Raw genomic sequence first — 24,158 nt, 5'->3', positions numbered from 1 at the left:
AGTAATACCCTCGCCTCGCATTCTCATGGCCTCGCCATATCTTGGAGATTTCGAAATTTCGGCCTGAACGGAAGCCACAAAGGGTACACGTGTGCACACAAAAGGAAGATTAATCATTGAATGTCGAGTATTTGAATAGCGTTTTGTGTAAACTAATTCATGCTTGATCGGCCAAGTGCGTGCGCGCGCGCGCGTGCGTGCGTGTGTGTGTGTGTGTACACACGCACACACACACACACACACACACACATTTATTTATTTCTTTATTTATTTTTTCCGGAATTTTCAGAAAAGTCCACTTTCATCTCTGTTATTGGGAGAAAAAAAAAACGCTCAACTCGACCATGTCTTTGTCAGGGCCACGAGATGACCAGCATTGGGCTCCTACTGGGTGTGGCAGCGGCCCGACTGGGCACCATGGACGTGTCGACCACTCGCTTACTCAGCATACACATCCCCGCCCTACTTCCTCCTACCTCCACTGAGCTGGATGTCCCACACAACATTCAGGTATTACTGGCATCCAGGAATGATGCTCTGAGTTTTCTGCGAAACACTAATCCATAATTGTTCGCGGTTAATGGGGACCAGAAACCGAAAGGGGAAAACCGCGAGGTAGGATGACGCGAGAAGTAGCAAGGGATTACTGTATCCTGGAGTTCCTTGAGGCTGGGTTTTTTTTTCGTGATCTGGTATTTGCTTTGAATTTTTGTTTGTTTTAATCGAATACACTTTGCCCTCCAATCTGTAGGTTGCTTCTGTAATTGGCATCGGGCTTGTGTACCAGGGAACGGGTCACAGACACATTGCTGAAGTTCTTCAGTCAGAAATAGGTGAGTACCCAGTTGTTAATTGTCTTACTACGTCATTCACACTTAATTGTGTCCAGGTAATGTTTCTACATATGTGTGTTCAATTCAGGCCGACCTCCAGGTCCGGAGATGGAATATTGCACAGACAGGGAGTCCTATTCCCTAGCTGCAGGATTAGCTCTCGGAATGGTTTGCCTCGGGGTAAGGCACATTGAAACATACAGTATTATATCGTGTTAGACTGTACATAGAGTATGTACATTCATTCAGACTCTAATAAATGCAAAATCTCCAAATTTATACTGTGTATAAAAATACACCTGTACATATATACCACAATCAAACCCATACGGTATACGTATACAGTTGAGGTATACGTATTTTGGTCTTGGAAGCACATATTTGAAAAATTTCAAGCATGTTGCTAAATCATTGCTTTTACAACATAATTTACTGTTCTACCCCGTAGCAAGGCAGCAACCTGATTGGGATGAGCGACTTAAACGTTCCGGAGCAGCTGTATCAGTACATGGTAGGGGGCCACCGCAGGCCCCCGGTCGGAGCCAGCAGAGAGAGACACAAGTCTCCCAGTTACCAGATCAAGGTACACTGAATGGATTCCACCGAGGGAATCTGTTGCGCTCTTGAACGACACTTTTTTTTTTTTTGCATGCGTTTCTCTTTGCATAGTTAGCATACACGCTGATCTGTATTCATGGTTGTTTACAGGAAGGCGACACTATCAATGTGGATGTGACGTGTCCCGGGGCCACACTGGCGCTCGCCATGATCTACTTGAAGACCAACAACCGGTGAGAAAAGTGACCTTTGTGTTCATGTTCATGTCCATACTCACTGTCATCGCTTCCGTTCAGTGGAGAGGGTGCCGCCATGAAGAGCGTATTAACGCTCTGTGGTCTTTCCAGGTCCATCGCTGACTGGCTGAAGCCTCCAGATACTTGGTTCCTGTTGGATTTCATCAAGCCGGAGTTTCTTCTGCTCAGGGTTCGTTAGAGCAGCACGTGAAATATATATATATATTTTTTTTTACCCCCACCGCCATCAATAACTGTTTATCCTCTCCTTGCTCCTTCAAGACCCTGGCCAGGTGCATCATCATGTGGGATGACATCCTGCCAAATACGGAATGGGTCAAAAGTAACATACCTCAGGTGAAAAAACACACAAATAGATCATATTTATTTATTTGATTCATTCATTCATTTATTTTTATTTTTTTCTTCAAAATATTACTCAGATCATGAGGGGGAATCATTTGGACTCACCCGAAAGCGTTAACTTGGAGACGTGGATGTGAGTTTCTGTCTTTACACAATAGTCCCCTGCTGTTATATTCGTGGGAGATGGGGACCGCCTTGTACTGCTGCTCTTGTACAACCCCGAAAACAAATGGTTTAAAGATGTTTTGAGTTTGAAAAATTGTGAAACTGCTATCAAGCGAGGCGTCTGTTAAAATGTAATTTGGCCTGATGATGATGTTTTTGATTGAAATATCTGTACGATGTCAGGAAATACAGCCTCCTAATGTTGACTAGTTTCACATCTTTACAAATGCTAAAGTGTCTTAAAACTCTTTTGTGTAATAATTTGAAATGCATTTCAAGTTTTTTATTTTAAATGCTGATGATGAATGAAGAAATGATATTTCCTACCTCCCAGCCAAGTGCAAGACTACATCACAGCCGGAGCTTGTATGGCACTAGGCCTGCGCTTCGCCGGATCTGCTAACTCGGACGCCTTTGACTGTCTCTACGAATTTGCCAAGAGCTTCATGAAGGTTATGTCCTTTTACGGTTCACCCGCTATGGTAAGTCGTTACGCATGTAATCATCACATTGGGTTTGCGTCCGCCACCATCCACTTGTGGTTCCCGCAGGAGCCAGGCTGCTACAACATACAGACGGCGTTGTCCATGATTCTGCTGTCCATGTCCATGGTGATGTCCGGCACAGGCAACCTGAAGGTGCTGCAGCTCTGCCGCTTTCTGCACTACCGCACAGGCAGCGAGATGAACTACGGCTTTCATATGGCTCATCACATGGCCCTTGGCATGCTCTTCCTGGGAGGGGGGAGGTGAGACGCCAACACGAGCACCCATATGATGCCAATACAATGCTACTCCCGGTATTCACAAGGATCGGAATTGACCCCGACTGCAAATCACGAAATTCTGCAATTGACGCCTTCCTAAAATAGTTTATGTCTTAGGGATGCCACAAGATGGTGGCAAAGGGCTACTTTTGTCGAAATAAAGCTCCTCAGCTCACTCTACTGTGGCTGACTGAGACAATCCCCATGTAATATATCCGGATGTCTGTATTATACTGCCACCCAGTTGCCAAGTCGCGCACACCAGATAGGGGCCAAACAACCACAATTAATTCTGATGCACAAACTGTGTAATTCATTACATGTTATTGTTTTAATCCAGTTAATTTATTTTTTTATAAAATGCATTATTATAGAGTGCCCAAAAAAACTGTGTTTTGGGGTGGCTGGAACGGATTAAAGGCATTTTCATTCATTTCAATGAGGAAAGTTGATTTAAGATGTCACTCGAGATACCTCCACTATAGTTCCTTTGCGTTATTATTCCACAAGATGGTGGCAAAGCACTACTTTTATATAAATGACAAAGGCGACCTCACACATCTCCTTTTTTCAACATTCTGATTTGTCATACAAGCGTGAAAAAAAAGTTGAGCACTGTCAATATTAAACTTTTCAAATGTGCTACTTTAACTAAGCTAACAAGGGATGCAGGGGTCTTAGTCTGTTACTTCCGGTCCCTAGTTTTTCCTCTGTTTTGTAGCCAAAGATGGATCTCACTCACTTCGAATAGCATACAAATCAACACAATAGAGGTTGAATACACTTTCCCTGTGTTATGCATGCTGGCGAAAAGTCACAATGGACCTAAAGGAGCCAGTAGCCGTCATCAGATGAACCTTTTATGTTAAACCTTGCTCACGTTTAGTTGAAAGCCATTTGAGCTGATAAAAGCTCGGACCGCAGTCTGAATGTCAGGCATTACCGCAGCTTACTGTGGGGGTCCGCAAAGTCATAGGTTGGGCTCAAAACTGAATCTAATTGTTAGCGTTTCATTTGTCTCCTTTTCATTCAGTCTGTTGCACATTCGTCGGAGTCGCTTTTGTTGTATTATCACTTAATCTCGTCTCTCATTTTTCCTCACATTTGTTTTCCCATGTGCTGCTTTCTCCCCTCTCCTTACCTCTAACCTGTCACACCCGCCACTCATTTTCTTTGTAATTTTTACTGCAGCCAGAATTAATTTATATTTGCAGTGGATCCCCACTAATTGCGGGTTATGTGAACTGAGCCAGGCCGCATTTATATAAAATAGAAAACATTTGTGTTAAGGTAAAAGGTTATGTCTGTATATAAATACTATATAGTAGTTTAGACCACAAATACTGTATATCTCCAGCTATAATCCATAAACACTTTTTTTTTCGAACATTTTTAAATATTAAAAATTGCTGTTCTCTGAACAATCCAATACTTTGCCGGTCTCTGCTTTGCTTGCTTGCTCCTTGTAAGTGTAGTCGCCACCACCCACTCTCCACTTCCGTACTTCTGGTAAAATATTCCAAAAATAAGAGCATTCAAAAGCTAACTTCCTTCTTAAGCCTCCCGTTAGAGGAGGACTGGGCTACTGAGAGATAGACGTATTCTACCGAGCTGCGTTACTTTGTGTGTTGCATGTTTCTGCAGAAGAGGCTTTAGTGAGCCATGTACTGTTCTGTTGTGCTGATTTTCCAAGTGTGTTTGAATGCATTGCTGCTGCCAGCAGCCTGTGTGTGGGCCAGGGAAAGACGGAGACAGACTTGATTTGCTGGCTAGCTGAGAATCGTGTTTTTTATGGAATCAAGTAAAATGTAACAACTGTAGCTTCAGAACTTTTCTCCCAAAGTACATTCAGAAATACATCCTTACTGTCAGCGTTATTTAAGATGAACAGTACTCTACCCTTACTGTAACATGCACTTGTCACACTATGGTTGAGATCGTTCATTTTTGTGGTTTGTGGTTCTGTTTCGGTATTACATGTGTTGCGATGGAGCTCGGGCGTTATGACAAAGTGAGGCCTCGTCTGTTAGCAATGTTCCGAAAACAAAGCGACCGGCATCAGATCAGCCACTTTTTGTGGCATCATGGATGACATCTAAAAACTCAGATGTTCACCCCTCTGTCTCCAGACTACAATATTGCTTGCACGAAGCCACCACTCTCTGATTTTAACAACCCCCGCCATAGTTATATTTTCACTTCTGGAGGTAGCGCCACTGAATTACACTTTGTCAATTAATGTAGCGGATCTCTCCATGTGCTGCATGCAGCAGCAACATTGGTTAACGTAATGAACCCCTCAAACCCACTCTGACAAGTTTGCCCAACAGTCGCATTTGTGACGCTTACCAGAATCACCAACTGTTCTCACCTTTTGGTCTTTGACATGATCGTGCTTGCTGCCAATGAAAATGTCAGACCTCATTTTCCCTTTAAAGTCATTCAACGATCTGAAAAAGAAGCAACGAAATGTAAAACTTCACTCTCCCTTTTCCAGTGGGAAAAAAAACCCACATTGCCATCAATTGTGCTAAGCTATGCTCTCAAGGATGCCATTTAATGTCAACAAGCTTTTAACTGACGATTAGTAAATGTCACCTCACGTGTCCGAGTTGCATGTATTGATTGACCCCCCACCCCATCCTATTTTTTCATCATCATAATAGCTCCTTTAGTCCAAGTACACACTTGAAACAAAACAGCAGCAGCTATTATGATAGAGAGGCTGGAGAGCGGCTCGTGACGTCAAGAGTTATTATCAAAACAAAACGAGACGGCAGCGGTCCGACTCGAAATGGGATGTGTACACTTCCTGCGCCTGTTTTGCTTTCATGCACATTTGTGGCAAGAATTGATGGTTTAATAATGATTACGTTTTTTTTGTTGTTTTTATATATCAGGTTCAGCTTGAGCACCTCCAACTCGGCCATCGCCGCTATGTTGTGTGCCCTCTACCCTCACTTCCCCTCACACAGCACGGACAACCGGTGAGATTAACAGACTAATTATTTTAAAAAAAAAAACATTTTTTTAAATCACTCATAGCACAGACCTTAAACATTTGTTACCTGTAATATCCCTTTGCAAACTTTGTTATCGGGGCGTGCAAAATCCAGAGTATTCCCCAAAAGTTGAATTATTTAAAAAAAAAAAAAAAAAAAAAAAAATTAAATCACTCATAGCACAGACCTGAAACATTTGTTACCTGTAATATCCCTTCGCAAACCTTGTTAAAAGGGCGTGCAAAATCCAGAGTACTCCCCAAAAGTTGAATTAAAAATCTGAGTTTCTACATGCCCAAAATTAAATCGACTTCATGTTGTCAAAATTCCAACATGTTCAAACTGAAGTGCATTTTAAAACCGATATGTCAAGGTCTCGCAAATGCTCCAGATGTCGTTCATGTTGTCAAAATTCCAACATGTTCAAACTGAAATGCATTTTTAAAACCGATTTGTCAAGGTCTCGCAAATGCTCCAGATGTCAAAGACATAACACGTTCTTGCCCTCCATTTTTATTTATTTATTTTTGTTTTGTTATGTCGATATTCTGCAGCTATCACTTGCAGGCACTGCGACATCTCATTGTGCTGGCCGCCGAGAGCCGCCTGCTGGTGCCGGTTGACGTCGACTCACTCAAGCCTTGCTACGCTCTCCTGGAGGTCACCTACAAGGTAAAAGAGAGCATCTTTGACTCATTTCTATCACATCATTCTTCCTACTTCTCCTTTGTGGTTGCATGTTCCTGGTGGCACTTCCTCAAAGGTGAGCAAGTAATGTGCTTCATATGCTGGTTTCACTTCATCCACTAAACTGCCACTAAATCCGTTATCTATCGGGTGACGCGGAGAAAAATGCCTCGTTATATAAAACGCTGGTGTTTTGTCTCTGTGGCCACTTTTTGTTTCTCCCGTTGTGGGGCATTAAGACCGCTGCGCTTGCACTATTTGGCTTGCGTTACACCATTCACCGGGCTCTTATTTCCTCACATAAAAATAATCAGGTTACACCCAAAGTTTTTTTTTTTGCATGTAGAGCTTTCAAACTCTGATACTAATGTGTCAGCAACAATCACAGCATTGTTGCTAATGTTTAATATTACAGACCCACATCCACTGTAAGGGAACAATGCTCACTTTTAATTGACTGTTGTCATAGTGGTCTTTAGTTTGCAGTGGTGTACAACTACTTTGCATTATCCTGAGAGATCTTTTCGAATATTTTGATTACCGACTGAAATGCTGTCATTGCAGAAAACGGATTGGTATGACGAGACCACGGTAGAGCTGATGGCTCCCACTATGCTGCCTGAGCTGCACCTCCTCAAGCGGGTAAAAAAAAAAGGGGGGAGGGGGGATGGCAACGTCACCACTGGACTCATGTCATTATAATTTAACATAGCGCCCTTCTGTTCACTCGTTATCTCTTGGCAGGTTCGAGTAAAGGGTCCTCGTTATTGGGAGCTTTGTATTGACTTGATCAAAGAAGTGCAGCATCTCAAGTGAGGAAGATGCTAAAAAGCTGCTTTCCCCAAAGGGCTCATTGACACTCTTTGTTTGGTGGGCATAGTTTAAACAACGGTTTCTGTCCTGCCGTTCAGGTCTGTCCTCTCCAAGGACGGCGTGTTGTACGTGAAACTCCGAGCCGGACAGTTGCCCTACAAAGACGACCCCCAGGGTTGGAAAAGCCTGCTGGGCTCTGCCGTCAACCAGCGCAGTTCTGGAATCAGAGCCTTTAAGGTAATTTTGTCAGACTATTGCAGAAAAAGACGTTTGGCCCAAGTTGAGAGCACAGGCAGAGTTACAAGCCCTTGAATTTACCCAAAATGGACTGCTTCGGACCAAAATGGCTGCCGTCGTTTCAGGCATGAGTTCTTGAGACTTTTTCGTGACCATTTCCTGTCAGTTGGTCAAACTCGTGCTCGGGTCGAGTTTTTTTTCTAACTTTCTTGGAGGAGGGATTGAGTGAGTTTTTGCCGTTGTGTTCAGATTCCCTCAAATACCGAGGTACACACGTGCTTTTATACAGTTAGCAAGCGGAATTTGATCACAATTTCATCCCAATGTCTGGAATTTAACTTAATCTATTCTTTAAAAAAATCTTTTGACCCCACACAGCAAATTTTAGCGCCAAATTTCCTCCCCTATTTGAACACATATCGAATCCGGGGGCTGTGATGGTCAACCATCGTATGTCATCCAATCCATTTTAATTCTCTGTTCTTTACTGGATGGGTTTCATCCTAGACTCCACACTTGAAAATGTCAGTTCGACCGGATTACATTATTTTATAAATTTTTGGACATTCCAGATGTCACTAATTGCCCATCGTGTGTGCGCACAGCTCGAGGCCATCTCCACCTTCACCTCGGAGCCAACCCTGCTCTCCTTCGCGGAGTTCTTCTGCAAGGCGCCCGATGGGATGAAGCACGTGAGTCGGTGCCGTTTCCTCCCACCAGTAGGTGCAGGCAAGGTGTCTGGACCGGCCTCATCCTCATGGTGGTGCTAGACAGAAACTGTGCTAGTTTGTGTTCTTTGAGCTTCACTAGAACCTGTATGGCACCCCCGTGTGTGGAAACATTTTTTGACAGTAAAAATGATCCGACGTTGTGGTCCTAGAACTCAGAGACGCAGTTTTTAAAACAGGTGGAGGGAAAATTTTCTGAAAATTTCCTGATTGGAATGATTTCTACTACTTTTTGTCGTACATCATGTATACTTGATACAATGAGCATTTCAATACGTTGGCGTCATAATTGACCTAATTCTTTAGAGGTGACGATGACCATCGTGCAGTCGAAATTGTGTCATTTTGTTTTCCAACAACGTTTGATTGAATCTTGCAAACATACCCGAGTTTGTTGAATCTTTGCGCACGTCTGAATGTGGCGTGACTGGTATCCGCATCCGGATTGTGCAAATAGCGTTGTAATCAACATACCACGTCAAGATGCAATAATATATCACGAGGCCTTGGCTGTCCTTCATTTGTACGGGAATTATGCAGTAATTCCTCCGCATCAATCAAGAATAAATAATGTACACATTTCACACCATTGTATGCTACACTTGACCAATTCGAATTTCCTTGAATAATTGACACTCCCCTAATACCGATTGTTTGCCGTTAACATCTTACAGCTAGGCACATACACAATGGGACAGTTAAGTTACCTTCACGTCAACACTTCTGATGATGATGATGATCAGGAAGAATTACTGAAGTGGTGCCGTCTGGGGTAAAACATAACATAAGAAGATGAAACATAAACTGTGGGATATTTTCGCAGCCAAAGGAGACGGTGGCGCTGTTCTCAGCCATGTTGTACGAGTGTGTGGCGCAGGAATGTCCGGAGATGCTGCCCACGTACATCGCTATCCAGCAGGTAAACGCATTGACGCACACGGCGGTCCGACATTGCTCGCGGCAGGTCTCGAACGGAGTCTCCTTCCTTTTAGGCGGTAGGCGCTCTTTGCCGTGGCGAGCTGCAGCACAGCTTCGCCCTGTGGCAGATGCGTCTGGTGGTGGAGCTTTGGGACAGCAGGTTGCTACGGCGTCCCGGCAACTGCCGCGACGCGCTGCTTTCCTCAGAGTTTTTACCGGTCATGAAGAACAAGGTGGATGTTGCGCTGGACAGCTGGCTCAAAGGTAAAAAAAAAGCCTAAACGGCTTAAGAGGTGGAATGGTGGTACCTTTATGCACTCTCAGTTATTTTTCTTTTTGTTTTGTTTTTTTTCTCACCAAAGTCAAATTTCCCGTTTTAGGAAATAACCTCCCCCGCGGTTTATAGTACAAGCAAATGACAAGGACATTCCTCAGTCAAAACAAGTTTTGCTTTGATGTGCATTTTCTCATCCAGACAACAGCTCAGCGTTGAAGTCTTACATTTGCAGCAAGGCTCTCCCCGATGGTACCCGGTCGCCCATGTTGGCCTGCTTTCTGGTTTACCGCTCTGTCCCCTGCCTCAGGAACAAACTCACGCAGCTTCAAGGTAGGCAATTGTTGAAGGATGATATCGGTTTGCGGGTTTTCGTCAAGGATGACGATGGGACTTCGTCATCTTGATTTGAAAAAGCTCTGTTGTAGAGTTAGCTACCAGCATTTATCGGTATTCTCAACACCACACTGCTTCCGCACGTCACATCGCAACGGAGGCTCGCCGTGCCACATCCCACACCCATTCACGCTATGTGCGACCGCGATCTGATCAAAGCTACTCTTACCATCTAGTGGTGATTTTTCATACTGCAATCATTTAAATGATTGGGGTTTTGCAAACGTAGTTTCACGTTTTGGCATTGAATGAGTTCAATTGCATCCTTTCCCCCTCTCTAGGCTGCGCTTCACTCGGGCACTTGTTGTCCAGCAGCAGCCAGTTGGGAATCCCACTCAGAGACCTGCTCAGGCTCGCTCCGGTCCTGCTGAAGGCTGAAACGGGGCTATATATGCAACTTGGCTTCCCCTTGCTCGCACGCTGAATCTTGAGTTCTCTCAAAGCCTTATACTCCGTTCCCTTCTGCATGTGTTACAGGTAACCTCTGTGGAAATCTGATTGGGAATAAAGACTTTTGTAATATAATGTTTCTATGTAGGTTTTTTTTTTTTTGTTGTTTTTTTTTTTGTGTAAATTTGAAGGTTTTTGGTGAGGATAATAAAGAGCCTGCACGCATTTTTAATATTTGTTCCTAGTCCGGTTCACTGACTGCTGGGGGTGGGGAGGGGGGTCTATTGTCAAAAATATATATATACTACACACAAAAAAGTTTGGGATTTAGGGTTTTCAGGTGAAATTTCACAATGACCCTAAACTACCTTTACATGTGAGCTTAATTTGAACTCTAAACTTTGAATTGTCCAATTGAAATAACAAATGGAGTAGTGTATGTTTGTGTTCGGCTGCCATTGTGTCATGACAGTCATTCAGAACGGAGTCAGTAATTGAAAACAGGCGGCGGCTTGGTTCTGGGTGTCCACCACATCTCCCACCCCTAACCCACATGACAGAACTTGCAAAATTAGTGACTCACCCAAGTTGGACTTGTTATGTGTCTGAAGTCAATAAATAAAAGGGAAGACTCCTCAAAATTCCTTTCATGGAATTCATGTGCTGAGCTGTGTGATGCTGCGTCAGTATTTGTAATTGGACACACTTGGAAAAACATTCATTTCCATCTAACTAACTCCTTCCAGGCTTAAAGGAAGGCTCTTGCTCTTTAAATTCTTATTTGAATAAAAACATATTTACAAAAGCAAAACTCCTTATGTAAAGGCAGCAAATCGCTTCACGTTTTTGCGTATAAATCTGAGATGATATTATGTCTTATGAAAATATGATTCCAGATCTGTAATGACCTGAACTTATGCAGCAAGAATCAATTCCCCACGAGGAAACTGTAAAAAAACCGTGCTGCATTGAATGCATCAGTCAACAACATTGGTCGCTTGGATTTATTTCTCGGCATGCCGCTGTCGGTAATTTCATTTGGGAGGAGACTGTTGGCTGAAAGAAAAATTATATGATGCTGATCAGACGCTAACGCTAACCTCTGCGTTTGACTAATCCGGCTCCGCCTACCTTTTGGCTTTAACGTGACACCAACTGTGTTGTCACACCTGTCTTTCCGACATTGTCGGCTAATTTTGGCGGAAAATATTTGCATTTTACCTCATTTAAATATCTGCAAATTCTCTGCATTAGACACTGTTTGCTCCATTTTTACTGGTTTAGTACCATGCAAAAGCCGCTTGATCCTTTCGTGAATTCAGCCCTCAGTGGTCTATGTAATTTAGCCTCACTGTTACCTAACAAGTGGGGTGGAAGTGAAAAATGGCTCACTCCTACACACATTTCCAAGATAACAAAACATGTCGGCATTCCAGAGTCACTGCTATTCGTATCCATCACCATAAGTCACTTTTTCATATGAATGTTTGCAGTCTTTTTTTTTTAGGTTCTTTGTCTGGAGAGCAGAATCTTTTTCTCTTTGAAGCCCAACTTTTGGATGTTTCTTCTAAGGCGTGTACATTGCATCAAACGCTTGCAAGTTGCGGAGAAGCAGCTCTCGTGCTAACAATCAGTTACAATATCCAGTTTGCCAGCAGCTGTGTGAGCATTCCTAAGCAAATGAGAAACATGCAAACAAACAAACTGCCCACGCCCTCTCCTCTCACGCGCTCTTTCAACTCTGTTCATGTAACTGCATTCCATCAATGCTCTCTGTCTGCCGTGTCTGACTGCGCCATCTCAGTAAAACGAGATAGCCAGACCTTCAACGGCCTGCTGTGCGTTCTTCTGGCTGATAGCGAGCGCGTCCCCTTTCCTGGAAGTCATTTTTAATCTTGTCTTTAAATGCTAACGAGTGTCCAAACTGTGAGCGTCTTTCAGATGATCAAAGAAAACCAGGTTTTAAGCATCTCCTCTTTTGCTTCTTTGGAATCCTCCTCAAAACTTACACGTAAATTATAAACATTCCGCACCGTCATTTCTGAGTGGTCATGTAATGACCACTAGACGCATATTGTAACATCCTGTAGGTATCCCCCCCACCACCCCCAACATCCCTTTTATACGGCCATGTATTTATCTACTGTATAACAGACAACAAACCCTTGCTAGTTTATGACATTTTCAAGCCTTGTGCTATCCATTTACGCGCTCCCAGTTTGCTACTTCCTTTTCAAAGTCATGATCACAGCCTTATCACGTGTGCTTTATTCTCTCATGACTTTTAATGTGCTGTAATGAATGACAGAGAACATAAAAATACAGTATACATCATTTGCAGTACAGTAGCGCATATCAGCACGGTTGGCTAGAGTTTAGCAGCCGAGTACTTAAAAGCATACATAAGACTAAATAGGTGTGAACACGTGACTGGTTGTTTGTCTATATTTACCCTGGGATTGACTGGCGACCAGTCAAGAGGTTACCCTGCTTCACGGCCCAAAGATAGGATGGACTCCCCGCTCACCCGTGACCATAGTGAGGACAAGTCTATAAAACATTACATGATAGTACATTGAGAGGAGGGAAAAAAATGGGGCAAAGAAATGAACCCTGAGGAATGCCATCGGTTTGGGTCAAGCTGTTTTCAACAATGCGTTGTTATTAATGTAACAATGTGTCCATTATTATGGTCGTAAGAGGCAGCTAACATATTGGAAACAGCTTCGACAAACACAAGTCAAAAACAAAAAAAAAAACTGCTGAAACCGCTATCATTTCTGCCTCGCTAGATTTCAGCGCAGACAACAAAAGAGTCATTATAATTTTTCAAAAAACTCTAAAGTAACACACACAACAGTTGTTTCAACCTTATACAGACACTTTGATGGGGTTGATAATGAAAGTCTAAAAAGCTTTTTTCAAAACAAAAGCATACCTTGATTTTTTTTTTTTTTTTTGTTAACAGTTTCCTCTTTTAAGTCTAATGACTACTTCCAGTTACTGAGCCTTGCACCACACGGTTGGCTCATTCTTCACATTCTTTCGTCATGTTGTCTGGATGTTTTAAAAGCAAAAGTGCTTGCGCAACCCAGAGCGATCCAACTGCATTTTTCTTTCTTTTTTTTTTTCATGAGCTGTGTTGTTCATGGCAATGCAGCATTATTGGCCAAGAAGAAGTCGTCAGGTTGGCCTTGCTTCGGAATGCTTGACCTTAAGCGAGGAACACAAACCGGGGGTTGCCTCCGCCCTCTTCGGTAACAACCCATAATAGTCATCGTCAAAGTCATTGCGATTGCAGTCGCTTTTTTCGTATAGACATGAAGCTAAGCGCAGGACAGTCCTGTGTGTTGGGTTTGTTTCCATAATAAACTGCCGTGGGAGCGTCGCTGTGCGCTTTTCTCACGTCTCGCCTACAGGAGTGTCTCACGCTCAGGTTCTGGTGCACCTGAATGAAAGACAAAACACCTTCGGTTGGTGTATAATAATACCAGTGAAATTCACCACATTGGATGGATCTTCACAATCAAAGGATATCCGCGTTCAAAATTGTGCCTTTAAGAAAATAAAGATTTTTTTTTTTTTTTTTGCATTGACATTTTAATCAATTGTTGGGTTTTTTTTGTTGTTGTTGTTTGTTATTTGCCAGAATTTAATTCAGATAATCCATTAATGGTCTGATTAAAAAAAAAACACACAACAATGAAAAAATTAACATCATTTTTCCATTCCTTAATGCTTACAACAATAAAGATAGGAATTGCATAACATTGGACTGTTTTGCAATAGAGATGAAACCTGGCAAAAATGGGCTGATTTATTTGCCGATTATTTGGGGTGGGGTGTTAAGGTCATTGTCTTATGTTATAATGTCTTAATGTGTGGCAAAAAAAAAAAAAAGACATTTTTGGCCAATTTTAAAAATATACGAATAGTGTTTGAATAATCTTTGAAGCTATGTGTAATGAGTGCCATTTAATTCCAGCATGCACAAAAAAAACAACTAAAATGTAGGTAGTGATTCATTAAAAAAAAAAAAAAATCTCTAACATTGTCCTTTATAAAAACATACAGTACCAACATAATTCAATAAAATGTAAATAAATTAAAACCATTTTTACACTTTTTTTTTTGCTTCAATTCAACAGACATGTTGCTGCTCCTGTTGTGCGTAACTTTGCCCGCCTGGGAGTCTCGAGTAAGTCGTAAGAGTAAGTAATGTTTTAGGGTATCCTCGGCAAAAAAAGATTCCTTAGCTGACGCAAGTTCTTTTGTCCAAAATGACTTGGCAGAACCTTCACTTCCCACACGTGAACATCTCCTCACAGCTGGCACGTCCTGTCAACAATCCTAGGAATTTCCTAATTGCTCAAGGTTACCGTTAGTATAAGACTTGAAATACGCAAATGCATCTGCCCACATACTCTTATCCTGAACACTTATCTAGGATTATGATAAACGGAGCAAGTCAACAATATGAAAATTGAGTCAGTGATGGATAAACGTGCATCGCTTTCCAGAAAGCGATGCACGTACGAAACTTGGATGCATGTATGAAAGCGGGGACAAAATTCATTCTGAAAAAAAGTGTTAAAAAGTGAGGCTTGACCGTGTATGTGTACTTGTGTCTTTCGGTCTCCTTTGACAAGTATGAAGCAAAAAAACTCGAACTGAAACATGAGTCACGTGACATGACTGAAGTAATGTCCGACTGGGATTTCAAAATTATCTATTTCCATGAGTTCAAAAGGTGGAAATTTTCCGACCTAAAGATGACATCTATTCACCTCCTTCAAAGTGTGATGTTGACCATCGAAGTGGAATTTAAATTTAGTCATTCCACGGCATCGTTAAATTATTAAATGGTCTGACAGATGACAGCCGTGTATGGGTGCATTGCATTGACGGCATTTCAAACTAAAATCGGTTACAAACTTAAAAAAAAAAAAAAAAAAGACTGCGTAATTCATCTCTTTCATGTGGGAGGATGTCATCACAACTGCACTTCCCTCCACGCTTCCCCTGCTCACCTTGCAGGAGGTCACCGCAGTGCATTTACTTCACTTCATAGTCTATTCTGAGAATTCAAACCAGGTAATTTTAAAATTCTGGTGTGAAATGGAGAAGCCTGACTCCGCTTTTGTAAAGAAGTGGAAAGCAATGGTGCGCTTTTCGTCCTTTCTGGCACCGCTTCTTCTTTTACTTCCTCTGTGAACATGAAAATGAACCCTGTGCTGAGGCCTGTGAGTTGCAGCTACTTTTAATATTATCTGCATATCGAGAGGAAGCCAGATAAGCACACATACGCACACTTGCACATGCACACTCACTCCTCGATGCAGGTTTTACCCTGTCTTAAAATCGCTTCTAATTTCTGCTTTTTATGCATCTCACTATTGTAAGATTTTACAATTTACACTTCCGTGCCTTACAACCCCCCCCCCCAAAAAAACAATAAAAACATACACAAGGGGGTACCTCAAGGTTTACAACTTTGCCCCACTTTTTTTTGTATACAAGTTACTTTCTGTATTGCATATATTTTACAAAGCGTTGGTATTTTGGAGTGGCTTCACATGTATGTGCGCACACACACACACACACACACACACACACTTTTTTTTTTGTTTTTTTTTTATACGTTTCAAGAATAGTGAAAATTAGACGAAAGCCATTAAAGTCAAGTCACCTGGTTTGCACAGTGTCCAATGAATGACATGTGTCCATTCATGGTGGGTGGAGGACCTTGTGGGCGTGTGATCAGAAGTTGATTCTCGCAGTCGGCGAATCCTTCAGCTGCCTCACTGTGAATGGCGCCTAGCTGAAGGACGTCGGGTGCAAGACTCTGTGCAGGCAGAAAAATGATCCAAAAGTGGTTTAGGCGTGGTTTATTTTGACGTACATTGCGTTTTTTTTTAAATCCCTCAGTTCTAAAGTTGAAAGGAAGTGTGTGCATGTGGCGTTGAGAAAAGGACGCAAAGTCAAGTTTAGGGTCCACAACCTCTGCTGAAGTTGGGTAAGTTCACTTTTGAAATTAATTCAAAGGAAGTGAGTGTGTGCTTGAAGAAGGTGTGTATGTTTGTGTGAAACAGCACAGCCTTTCTTTTCCCTTGTTCTCCGTTCGAAACTTTCACATCAGTATATGTACAATTTCCAATGAAACGAAGGCAGCACAGCTGATCTGTTCCCTTCCATTCTCTTGCTGAGTGTGACGTCACTGCGAGTGCCGCGTGGAATCTTGTGACACTCCGGGAGGTTTTTTTTTTTTTTTTTTACAGTATTTACTTCTTACCACCCTCATATAAACGCCTAGTTGGAAGCTTTGGTGAATGGGTAACATACCGGATACGCGCAATTCAAGCAGAAGGGGTGTGTAAACTTAGAAATTTGAAAAACGCTTCAAGATCAGGAAGTTACCGCTTGAGATATGCTGCGTGCGTTCAAGCGTTGGCGGAAAATGAAAGAACCGGATTAAAAAAATTTAGTACTAATTTGTTTAGCACTGTGCGAAGGTGCGGGGTTTGATTGCAGGCTCCGGCCTTCCTATGTGGGGTTCGGACGTTCTCCTCGTGCCTGCATGGGTTTTCTCCGGGTTCTGTTTCCTCCCACATCCCCAAAACATTCATGGCTCGGAATTGTCCTCAGGTGCGATTTTCAGCTCGGATGGTTGTGCGTCTGTGTGTGCCCTGGAAACCAGTTAATAAAGTAACCAATTACCCAATGACATAAATGAATGGATATATTTTAAGTAACTTATTTTGCGGAGCAAAAAAAATAAAAACATTATTGCAACATAATTTGCCCACTTTGGCCTATATTTTTTTCTGAGCACTTTTCCCCATGTATTCGCCTATTACACAGTCATGTTTTTAATATACAACTGTGTCGTCTTTATTTTGTACAGCTTTGGTTTTGCGTCCGACTGAATTGATAGTACAACTTTCCTTTTCATTTTTCTAAAACTATGACCTTAAAGGACTTTTTATACAAATCAATATGTCTGTTTAAAAGATGCTTTCAAGTGTTCATTTTTTTTCCTTTGCTTGGATGAACTTTTTCTTTTTCCAACGAGGGGACAATGTGGCATTTGATAACCTCCGATCAAGATTCACTTCAAGGCCATCAGGGTGGTTTTATGCGGGTCAAAACACCAAAGGAATGCGATGATATCAGCCTCCCAAGGCCTAACAGGAATTTTATCCACAAGTTAGATGAGCTTTGAAGCTTCCTGCCCTTCAGCAAAGCAGGATGTGTGTAATATTGTGACAGGGATTGGAGAAAAAAATTCTGTGACAACTTGAACAATTTATGGAGCAGTGAATGTTGATTACAGACAAAGATCACATTCCAAAAACATTCATGTAAAGTTCATTGACTACTAAATTTTCCATCGGTGAATGTGAACGGTTGCTTGTCCGTGTAGCTCCTTTCAAAAGCACAAATGAATTCATGTTGAAGTCTCAGCCGACAGCATCATGCGACGCAACCCAAACTAGCTAACCACCCCTCTGCCCACAACATGTTAGTAGTTGATGTAATTAAGGTCATAGTGATGAATATTTGATTCATTCATCTCTTCTCGATCTGACAGTCACATTTTCTACTGCTATGGAAGGCATCATCCTCCAAAGCACTGTAAAAGGTGAGCAAGGTGGGACTTTCAAAATGACACCACTCGTCAAGTGGCCTTTCCCTGTCCCACTTTGCTCCATTCATGTAGCTGAAACACCCACTAACCGTGTGTGTGTGTGTGTGTGTGTGTGTGTGTGTGTGTGTGTGTGTGTGTGTGTGTGTGTGTCTCATAGATACGCGGACAATAACTGGGTGTGTTTGTATGTTCTATTTAGAGAGGCTTTATTTAAACAGTATTGTTCTTTGACATCTTTGTGTGTGTGTGTGTGTGTGTGTGTGTGTGTGTGTGTTTGCTTGCGTGTTTGCGCGCGCGTTCATGTGTGCATCATTGTGTGACAGCTTGTTTCCTGGTTGTGTGATCTGGTGGGCTCAAACTTCCTCTTGACGTTGGCATGCTGCTGACTCTGAGGCGTATTGTATGTTCCTCTGCGTGTAACTAATGATTTGACCCAACCACTTGTCAGTCACTATTATTTCCCGGGTAACTGTCAGCTGTAGCTAGGCAGAATTTGAGGACAGGGAGAAAAGACATTTCAAAATTTTCTACGTGATACTTTTAAAGTTCAATCAGTGATTTGGCTTCTTTCCCTTATGCTAGCATTATCATGTAGCATTTAGCACCAACAGTAAATTTAGTTGTGTCTTTTTAAAAGCATTTTGCAGTAACAATGTTAGCCTTTACCTTTGGGTGGGTTCTGACTGTTAGCATTAGCGTGTGAGCTGACTCCGAAAACACATATATTGAACCTGCTTCAGCATATTATCAACAATTTTACCGAAAACATACCGACAGAGATTAGTCATTTGTGGCTGTAAGCAATTGGAGTTTTTAAGGCTGTACTATGATTTGGGTGTGAACTGTTAGCATTAGCATGCAGCATTTAGCACTGACAATGCTAATTTCCCTCACTCAAATGAATGGCAGCATGTTGATTTCAATACCTTTAAGTCATCTCATTGGGTCAGATTAGCATTAGCAGGAACTAGCATATACCAGCAGTTTTAACAACACACACACACACACACACACACACACACACACACGCACAAAGACAACTTTTAAAATCTGTTTCCTGGTTGAGTTCAGACTGTTAAAAATAGAATTTAGCACTGACAATGCTAAGTTTGCTCATTCAAATGAACAGGATGTTGACATTTAAGCTAACGAAACGAGGCATCTCACCTTGTCGAATTTCAGCAGAAATTAGCATATACACATAGTTTCAAGAAAATCATAAACAAACAGTGAAAATAACGATATCAGATATTTACTGGTTAACATCAAGCACTTTCTTGCAGTAACTTCCTAATCTTAAACATCTTGACTTTTACTGCACGTCGATGAGTCAATCGCATTTTACAATTTCAATGATACAATCTTATGGATGTGCAATTTTGACTCATGACATATCATTGCGCTTTGAGGAACGTGTCAAACATATATCGAGAGAGCTGCACTGGCAAGGACGTATTATGCTGAAGGCTATACATCAATATTTGCATTTAGCACACGTGTATATCATGTTTCAAAGGTGGTTTGTTTGGTCTAACATGGAATATTTGCACGAACATATCCACAAAGGTTATGTCTCATAATTTTTCTCCCAGCAAGGTTTTTTTTTTCCACAGGCCACTTCATTAGACACACTGATATCCAAAACTCAGCCTTTACAGGAGTATTGATTCCCTATGTGGATGCATGTAAGGTTTGAAATTTGAATATTACAGTCTAATTTCCTTATTCAAATCCATACAGCATACAAACCATTCAAATCCAGTTTGTGGCAATCACATGCTGCCTTAAAAGCTGTCCTGTATCGCCACTCAGCGGCAAATTAGGGAATTGACCTCCTTTCCCCAATCTGACGTGGCTGTTGGCTCTGCCGCCATCTGCTGTACAAATTGAAAATTACATCTTTAAAAAATACATATCTTTCCATTGATGTAATTGATAGTGAATTATAAATATACATTAAATCATTTTATGCGTAAATTAATTAAAGCAACTAATTTTCCGCCCTCTCGTGTAGCTAAAGCTCCCAACCAAAATCAAATAAACCCCTTTATATATGACTAGCTGCACTTGTATGAGTTATACCTATCAATTGTTGTCTTCTTGCTGTTAACAAAACCTTTTTTCGAGTATTTTTTCCTTCACTGACTCCCGTTACATTTTAGGGTTCCTTATTCCGTGGCAATCCCACCAAAACAAACAAACAAAAAAGTTTGTTTTTTAATAAGGAAAATCACAATCTACATTTTACTTTATAACAAAACATCCAGTCATAACATGAGTAGAAGGTAAAGAATCAGTTTTTGCATCATGATTATTTCATTGTGAATCCCTCGTGTGTGCCTCTCTTGGCCACCGGGTAGCAGTATAGTACAGTCATGCAGACACAAACAAAGAAAAGGTTCAGGACTCCTGTCAGTGACTCAGTAAGCCACAGTAATATTAATGATTCATTGAAGAGGATGAAGAATATTTGCCTGTGATTTCTTTTCACATCTTGTGAGGATCACGCTTGGTGGTCTGAATTAGAACACACACATGACTACTCTATTACACACAACCACACACTATCCCATTAGACCACACACACACACACACACACACACACACACACACACACACACACACAAAGATATGACAAAAGTCAACACAGATGCTGGACAACAGTGCAAAGTGATATGTGTGTGGTCTAATTAGAAACACAAAGGCCCTGTTCCCATGTAACCTGGAGACTAAAAGTGTTTAGACTGGGAAGGAGGTGAGTCAGATGCTTTTGAGCTTGACTCATGACGTTCACACACTTCCAGACTGCACAGAAAATGTCAGGAAACAGACGGAGAGCATTCAGAAGATCCTGCTAAAATACAGCGGTGCCTTGAGTTACAAGTATCTCGACTTTCAAGATATGACTGTCATTTAGACCATTTAAATTTTTTTGCATTTGCTTGCAACCAAAAACTTGAGCGCAGTAGGATGGCATTGAACCCACCCCTACTCGTTTCACAACAAGCGAAAAGGTCAGCGTTGCAAGTGTCCACCTTTTTTCAGTTGCTGTGAAAAAAAAACATAAGACAAAGAGAATTACTGTACACGTGTATATACAACCACATAACTGCGTTATAATCTGCTAATGCTAACATATAATGTGATACACCATGGACAGGCTAATGAAACTAGCATGCCAGTAACTGCTTTGAGCAATGAATATTTGGACACAAACAGTTGAGCAACACATGCAGACAGAAAAATTATCATAAAAATATTTGCAGGCATCAATTTTGTATGGTCCGCGAAGAATAACGAATATTACTGTGGCCCACTTAGGAGATTCCACTTGCTCAATTTATTGCAAAAGAATTTACAAATTTACACCAAAAATGATCTAATTTCCTTGCATATTGTCATTCATTATAATGTACAATATTGCCGAGTGCTATTTTTCTTAAGAAAAACCTAATTCCATTTTTTTTTAATGGGGTCCCGAAGCGGGAACGAATTGATGGCATTTCTATTCATTTCACTGGGAAAAGATTGAGTGTTTTGAATGACGGATGTGGTGAAGAACCAACTTAAATTTGAATATCAAACCACTACTCTATGAGCTCTGTGACTGAAATACAGAGAACACTAGAAAATATTCTCGGTCCCTGCGAAACAAAAGAAGTCCACAACACTCTCCTAGCCACATGACTTTACTTGTGCAATGTAGCATCTTATGATTATGCGATGGCTCCTCTCACGGGATATTTGTGATAAGGGCCAACTCTCCCTAAAAGAATCCATTTATACAATCAAAATAATACACAGAGTTGGAAAAAAAAACCCAGATACATCCATGCCATCCTGGGTCACAGGATTCCAGAGTGAAAATAAATGGCCCCCCTGGACCAGTATCCTCAAGTAAATTACTTCCATTTCTAAGGTGTTAAGAAATGCAAAGAAGAGGCTTCCCAGCATGCAATCACGCTTCCACTGTATGGCATGTGAACCGAAACCCTCATTTCATCCCCGGAGATAGACAAAAAAAAAATCCCTGCCTCCTGGGATCCCTGGGAAAAAGGAAGCCATTTGTTTCCTCTCTTGCGCGTAGCATCACACTCTCATTTTTTTTCTTTTTTTCCCATGACACATGTACACGCACACAACCTCAGATATCATAAGTCGAAAGTAGGGGGGAAGGGGAGGGGTGCATCTGAGGAAGTTGGAGATGACTCAAATCGAAGCGCTCTGCTTTTTCGCGTCATTCTTTCCTCTTCCTCTCATCTTCGGGTTCCTTCCATTCTTGACATTCTCTCCTCCGTTTTAGCTGTGATCTCATCCCCCTTTCTGCCCCCCAAACCTCTGGGAGACTCGTGTGTGTGTGTGTGTGTGTGTGTGTGTGTGTGTGTGTGTGTGAGATGTTGATGCTGTGTGTGCGTGGGAAGATGACCAGCCTCCCTTGGAGTGATTAAAACATTCCTTTGCGCTTCTTTTTCTTTCCGTCTCTCTCAGGCTTTAGTGAGGCACGTCCACGGAAGAAGAAGCAGAAAAAGACAAACAGAATGAACAGGCGCAAATGGTAAGTGAAAATCATCCCAAAAAATCCACTTTTGTCTGAACTTTGCTGTGGAATGACGTAAGGAGGTGGTTAGGTGGTTCTGTCTCGACTCAATTTGGCAGGGCTGTTGTATTTTGGTGGGAAGCGTAATTCCGAAAACTCTGAAAAAGCGACGCTTTGTTTTTGGGATGAGGTCATGTGATTGACATCAAGTCCACTGGTTGATGCGCATTGACAGAGGGATGTTTCCTCTTTCTAGTTGCTGTGTACTTCAAGTTGTTTGTTGATGCTTACTAGCTTCATGCTAACATATCATGTGAAACTCCATATATGGGCTAATGGTCATTAGCATAGATGTTACATACTGGTTAATGATAAATGGGCTTTCACTTGTATCAGTAATTATAAACCTTTAATTAACTGCTACTTTGCAACACATACAAAGAGAGCATAGACCAAAAAAAAAAAAAAAGTGAACCATTGAATATTGAAGCCACTTCCATACATGTGTGAATGTGAATGCTTGTGTGTCTTTATGCCCAAAGTCCACTGAGACATTCTTTGGTCCATGCATTGCAAGTCAAATATCAATCAATCAAATACCAATTCTGTTTGTGTTACCATGACAACCAGGGGAGGAGCGAGGGCCTTCTGACAGAGCGGGGGCCACACAGTTTTTACCCTTAGTGACCATTTTACAAAGTCAACGCCTATGAAGATTGGATTGCATTTTCACTCGTTGAAGCGGCACTTCATGGCCAAGATGCCAAATTAGTGCGAAATGTAACTGATGTGGGCATGTGGTGCATGCACTGAGCACATCATCAAAGACACATACTCAAATGTTTAGTGTAGTTGCTGGCGTGGGAGTTGTGGGTATGTGCTTCTTATCAGAAGTTAGCGCTAATTTATGCTCATCCTACAGCTCTGCTTACCTTATTGATTTGATGTGATCGTGATGAACTAAATTCATGAAAAGAAATTAATACAGTACATGAATTTTTTTCGTGTGTATAAATTATAGAACTACTGTTTTTATAAGTAGCCTACACGTCTGAAAACAAACAAACAAACAAACTAATAAATTAATCAATTTATGCGGAAAAATTGTAAAATTGATGCAATGGTGACTACAAAAATGTCAATGCTGGATGAGCCAGCTAATATACATTTACAACAAGAATGCACTAAAATGATGGAAGGGGCCACCATTTTTCATCAGTGCTACTAAGGGGCGGGGGGGGCACATAGAGGGGGACCACATAAACTTCCTAACCATGTATACAGTAAAAAATAAATATTTTAAAAATGGACAAAATTCGTGCTGGACTACTAATCGTGAAAAATGCATTGGTGTGTGTGTGTGTGTGTGTGTGTGTGTGTGTGTGTGTGTGTGTGTGTGTGTATCTTACTCCACCCTGTACACTAAATAGCCTGTTTTTTTGTTTTTTGTGGGTCCGGATGAGGTGGTGCTGCGGGTTTTGGAGGGAAGGAGGGGGAGAGAGAGAGAGAGAGAGAGAGAGAGAGAGAGAGAGAGAGAGAGAGAGAGAGAGATGAAGCGAGGAAGAGAGAGGGAGGGAGGAAGAGATGAAGAGAGAGAGAGAGAG

At 41.6% G+C, this 24,158-nt stretch overlaps 1 protein-coding gene and 2 long non-coding RNA genes across 4 annotated transcripts in view; 2 read left to right on the top strand and 1 right to left on the bottom strand.

Annotated features, from left to right (window-relative positions):
• The window catches only part of anapc1 (anaphase promoting complex subunit 1), a 31,418-nt gene extending 20,401 nt beyond the window's left edge, over positions 1-11,017 (top strand). The window contains exons 34-53 of the mRNA XM_019864112.1: positions 358-510; positions 752-833; positions 922-1,013; positions 1,282-1,416; positions 1,542-1,624; positions 1,739-1,817; positions 1,910-1,984; positions 2,071-2,126; positions 2,493-2,640; positions 2,710-2,906; positions 5,825-5,911; positions 6,481-6,598; positions 7,178-7,255; positions 7,358-7,425; positions 7,525-7,663; positions 8,269-8,355; positions 9,215-9,310; positions 9,384-9,573; positions 9,785-9,916; positions 10,261-11,017. Of these exons, the coding sequence (XP_019719671.1) occupies positions 358-510; positions 752-833; positions 922-1,013; positions 1,282-1,416; positions 1,542-1,624; positions 1,739-1,817; positions 1,910-1,984; positions 2,071-2,126; positions 2,493-2,640; positions 2,710-2,906; positions 5,825-5,911; positions 6,481-6,598; positions 7,178-7,255; positions 7,358-7,425; positions 7,525-7,663; positions 8,269-8,355; positions 9,215-9,310; positions 9,384-9,573; positions 9,785-9,916; positions 10,261-10,403 (2,238 nt within the window). The 3' untranslated portion in view covers positions 10,404-11,017. The remainder of the gene's footprint in view (positions 1-357; positions 511-751; positions 834-921; positions 1,014-1,281; positions 1,417-1,541; positions 1,625-1,738; positions 1,818-1,909; positions 1,985-2,070; positions 2,127-2,492; positions 2,641-2,709; positions 2,907-5,824; positions 5,912-6,480; positions 6,599-7,177; positions 7,256-7,357; positions 7,426-7,524; positions 7,664-8,268; positions 8,356-9,214; positions 9,311-9,383; positions 9,574-9,784; positions 9,917-10,260) is intronic.
• A 1,978-nt stretch (positions 11,018-12,995) lies between these two features.
• LOC109512481 (uncharacterized) lies at positions 12,996-16,147 on the bottom strand. The gene is made up of 2 exons (XR_002167529.1): positions 16,059-16,147; positions 12,996-13,817 (listed from the first exon to the last, which is right to left on the bottom strand). It is a non-coding gene; the product is annotated as an uncharacterized LOC109512481 (long non-coding RNA).
• Positions 16,148-16,156: 9 nt separating this feature from the next.
• Positions 16,157-24,158, top strand: part of LOC109512477 (uncharacterized) — a 53,252-nt gene continuing 45,250 nt past the window's right edge. Inside the window, exons 1-2 of one of the 2 annotated variants that reach the window (XR_002167526.1) lie at positions 16,157-16,385; positions 22,506-22,572. This is a non-coding gene — a long non-coding RNA (uncharacterized LOC109512477). The remainder of the gene's footprint in view (positions 16,386-22,505; positions 22,573-24,158) is intronic. The other variant, XR_002167525.1, reaches the window with a different exon arrangement.

This window comes from Hippocampus comes, unplaced genomic scaffold, assembly GCF_001891065.2.
Source record: "Hippocampus comes isolate QL1 unplaced genomic scaffold, H_comes_QL1_v1.1 scaffold57, whole genome shotgun sequence".
Taxonomy (NCBI): Eukaryota; Metazoa; Chordata; class Actinopteri; order Syngnathiformes; family Syngnathidae; genus Hippocampus; species Hippocampus comes.
Note: the sequence above shows the minus strand (reverse complement) of the source record. Positions and strands in the feature narration are given on the sequence as shown.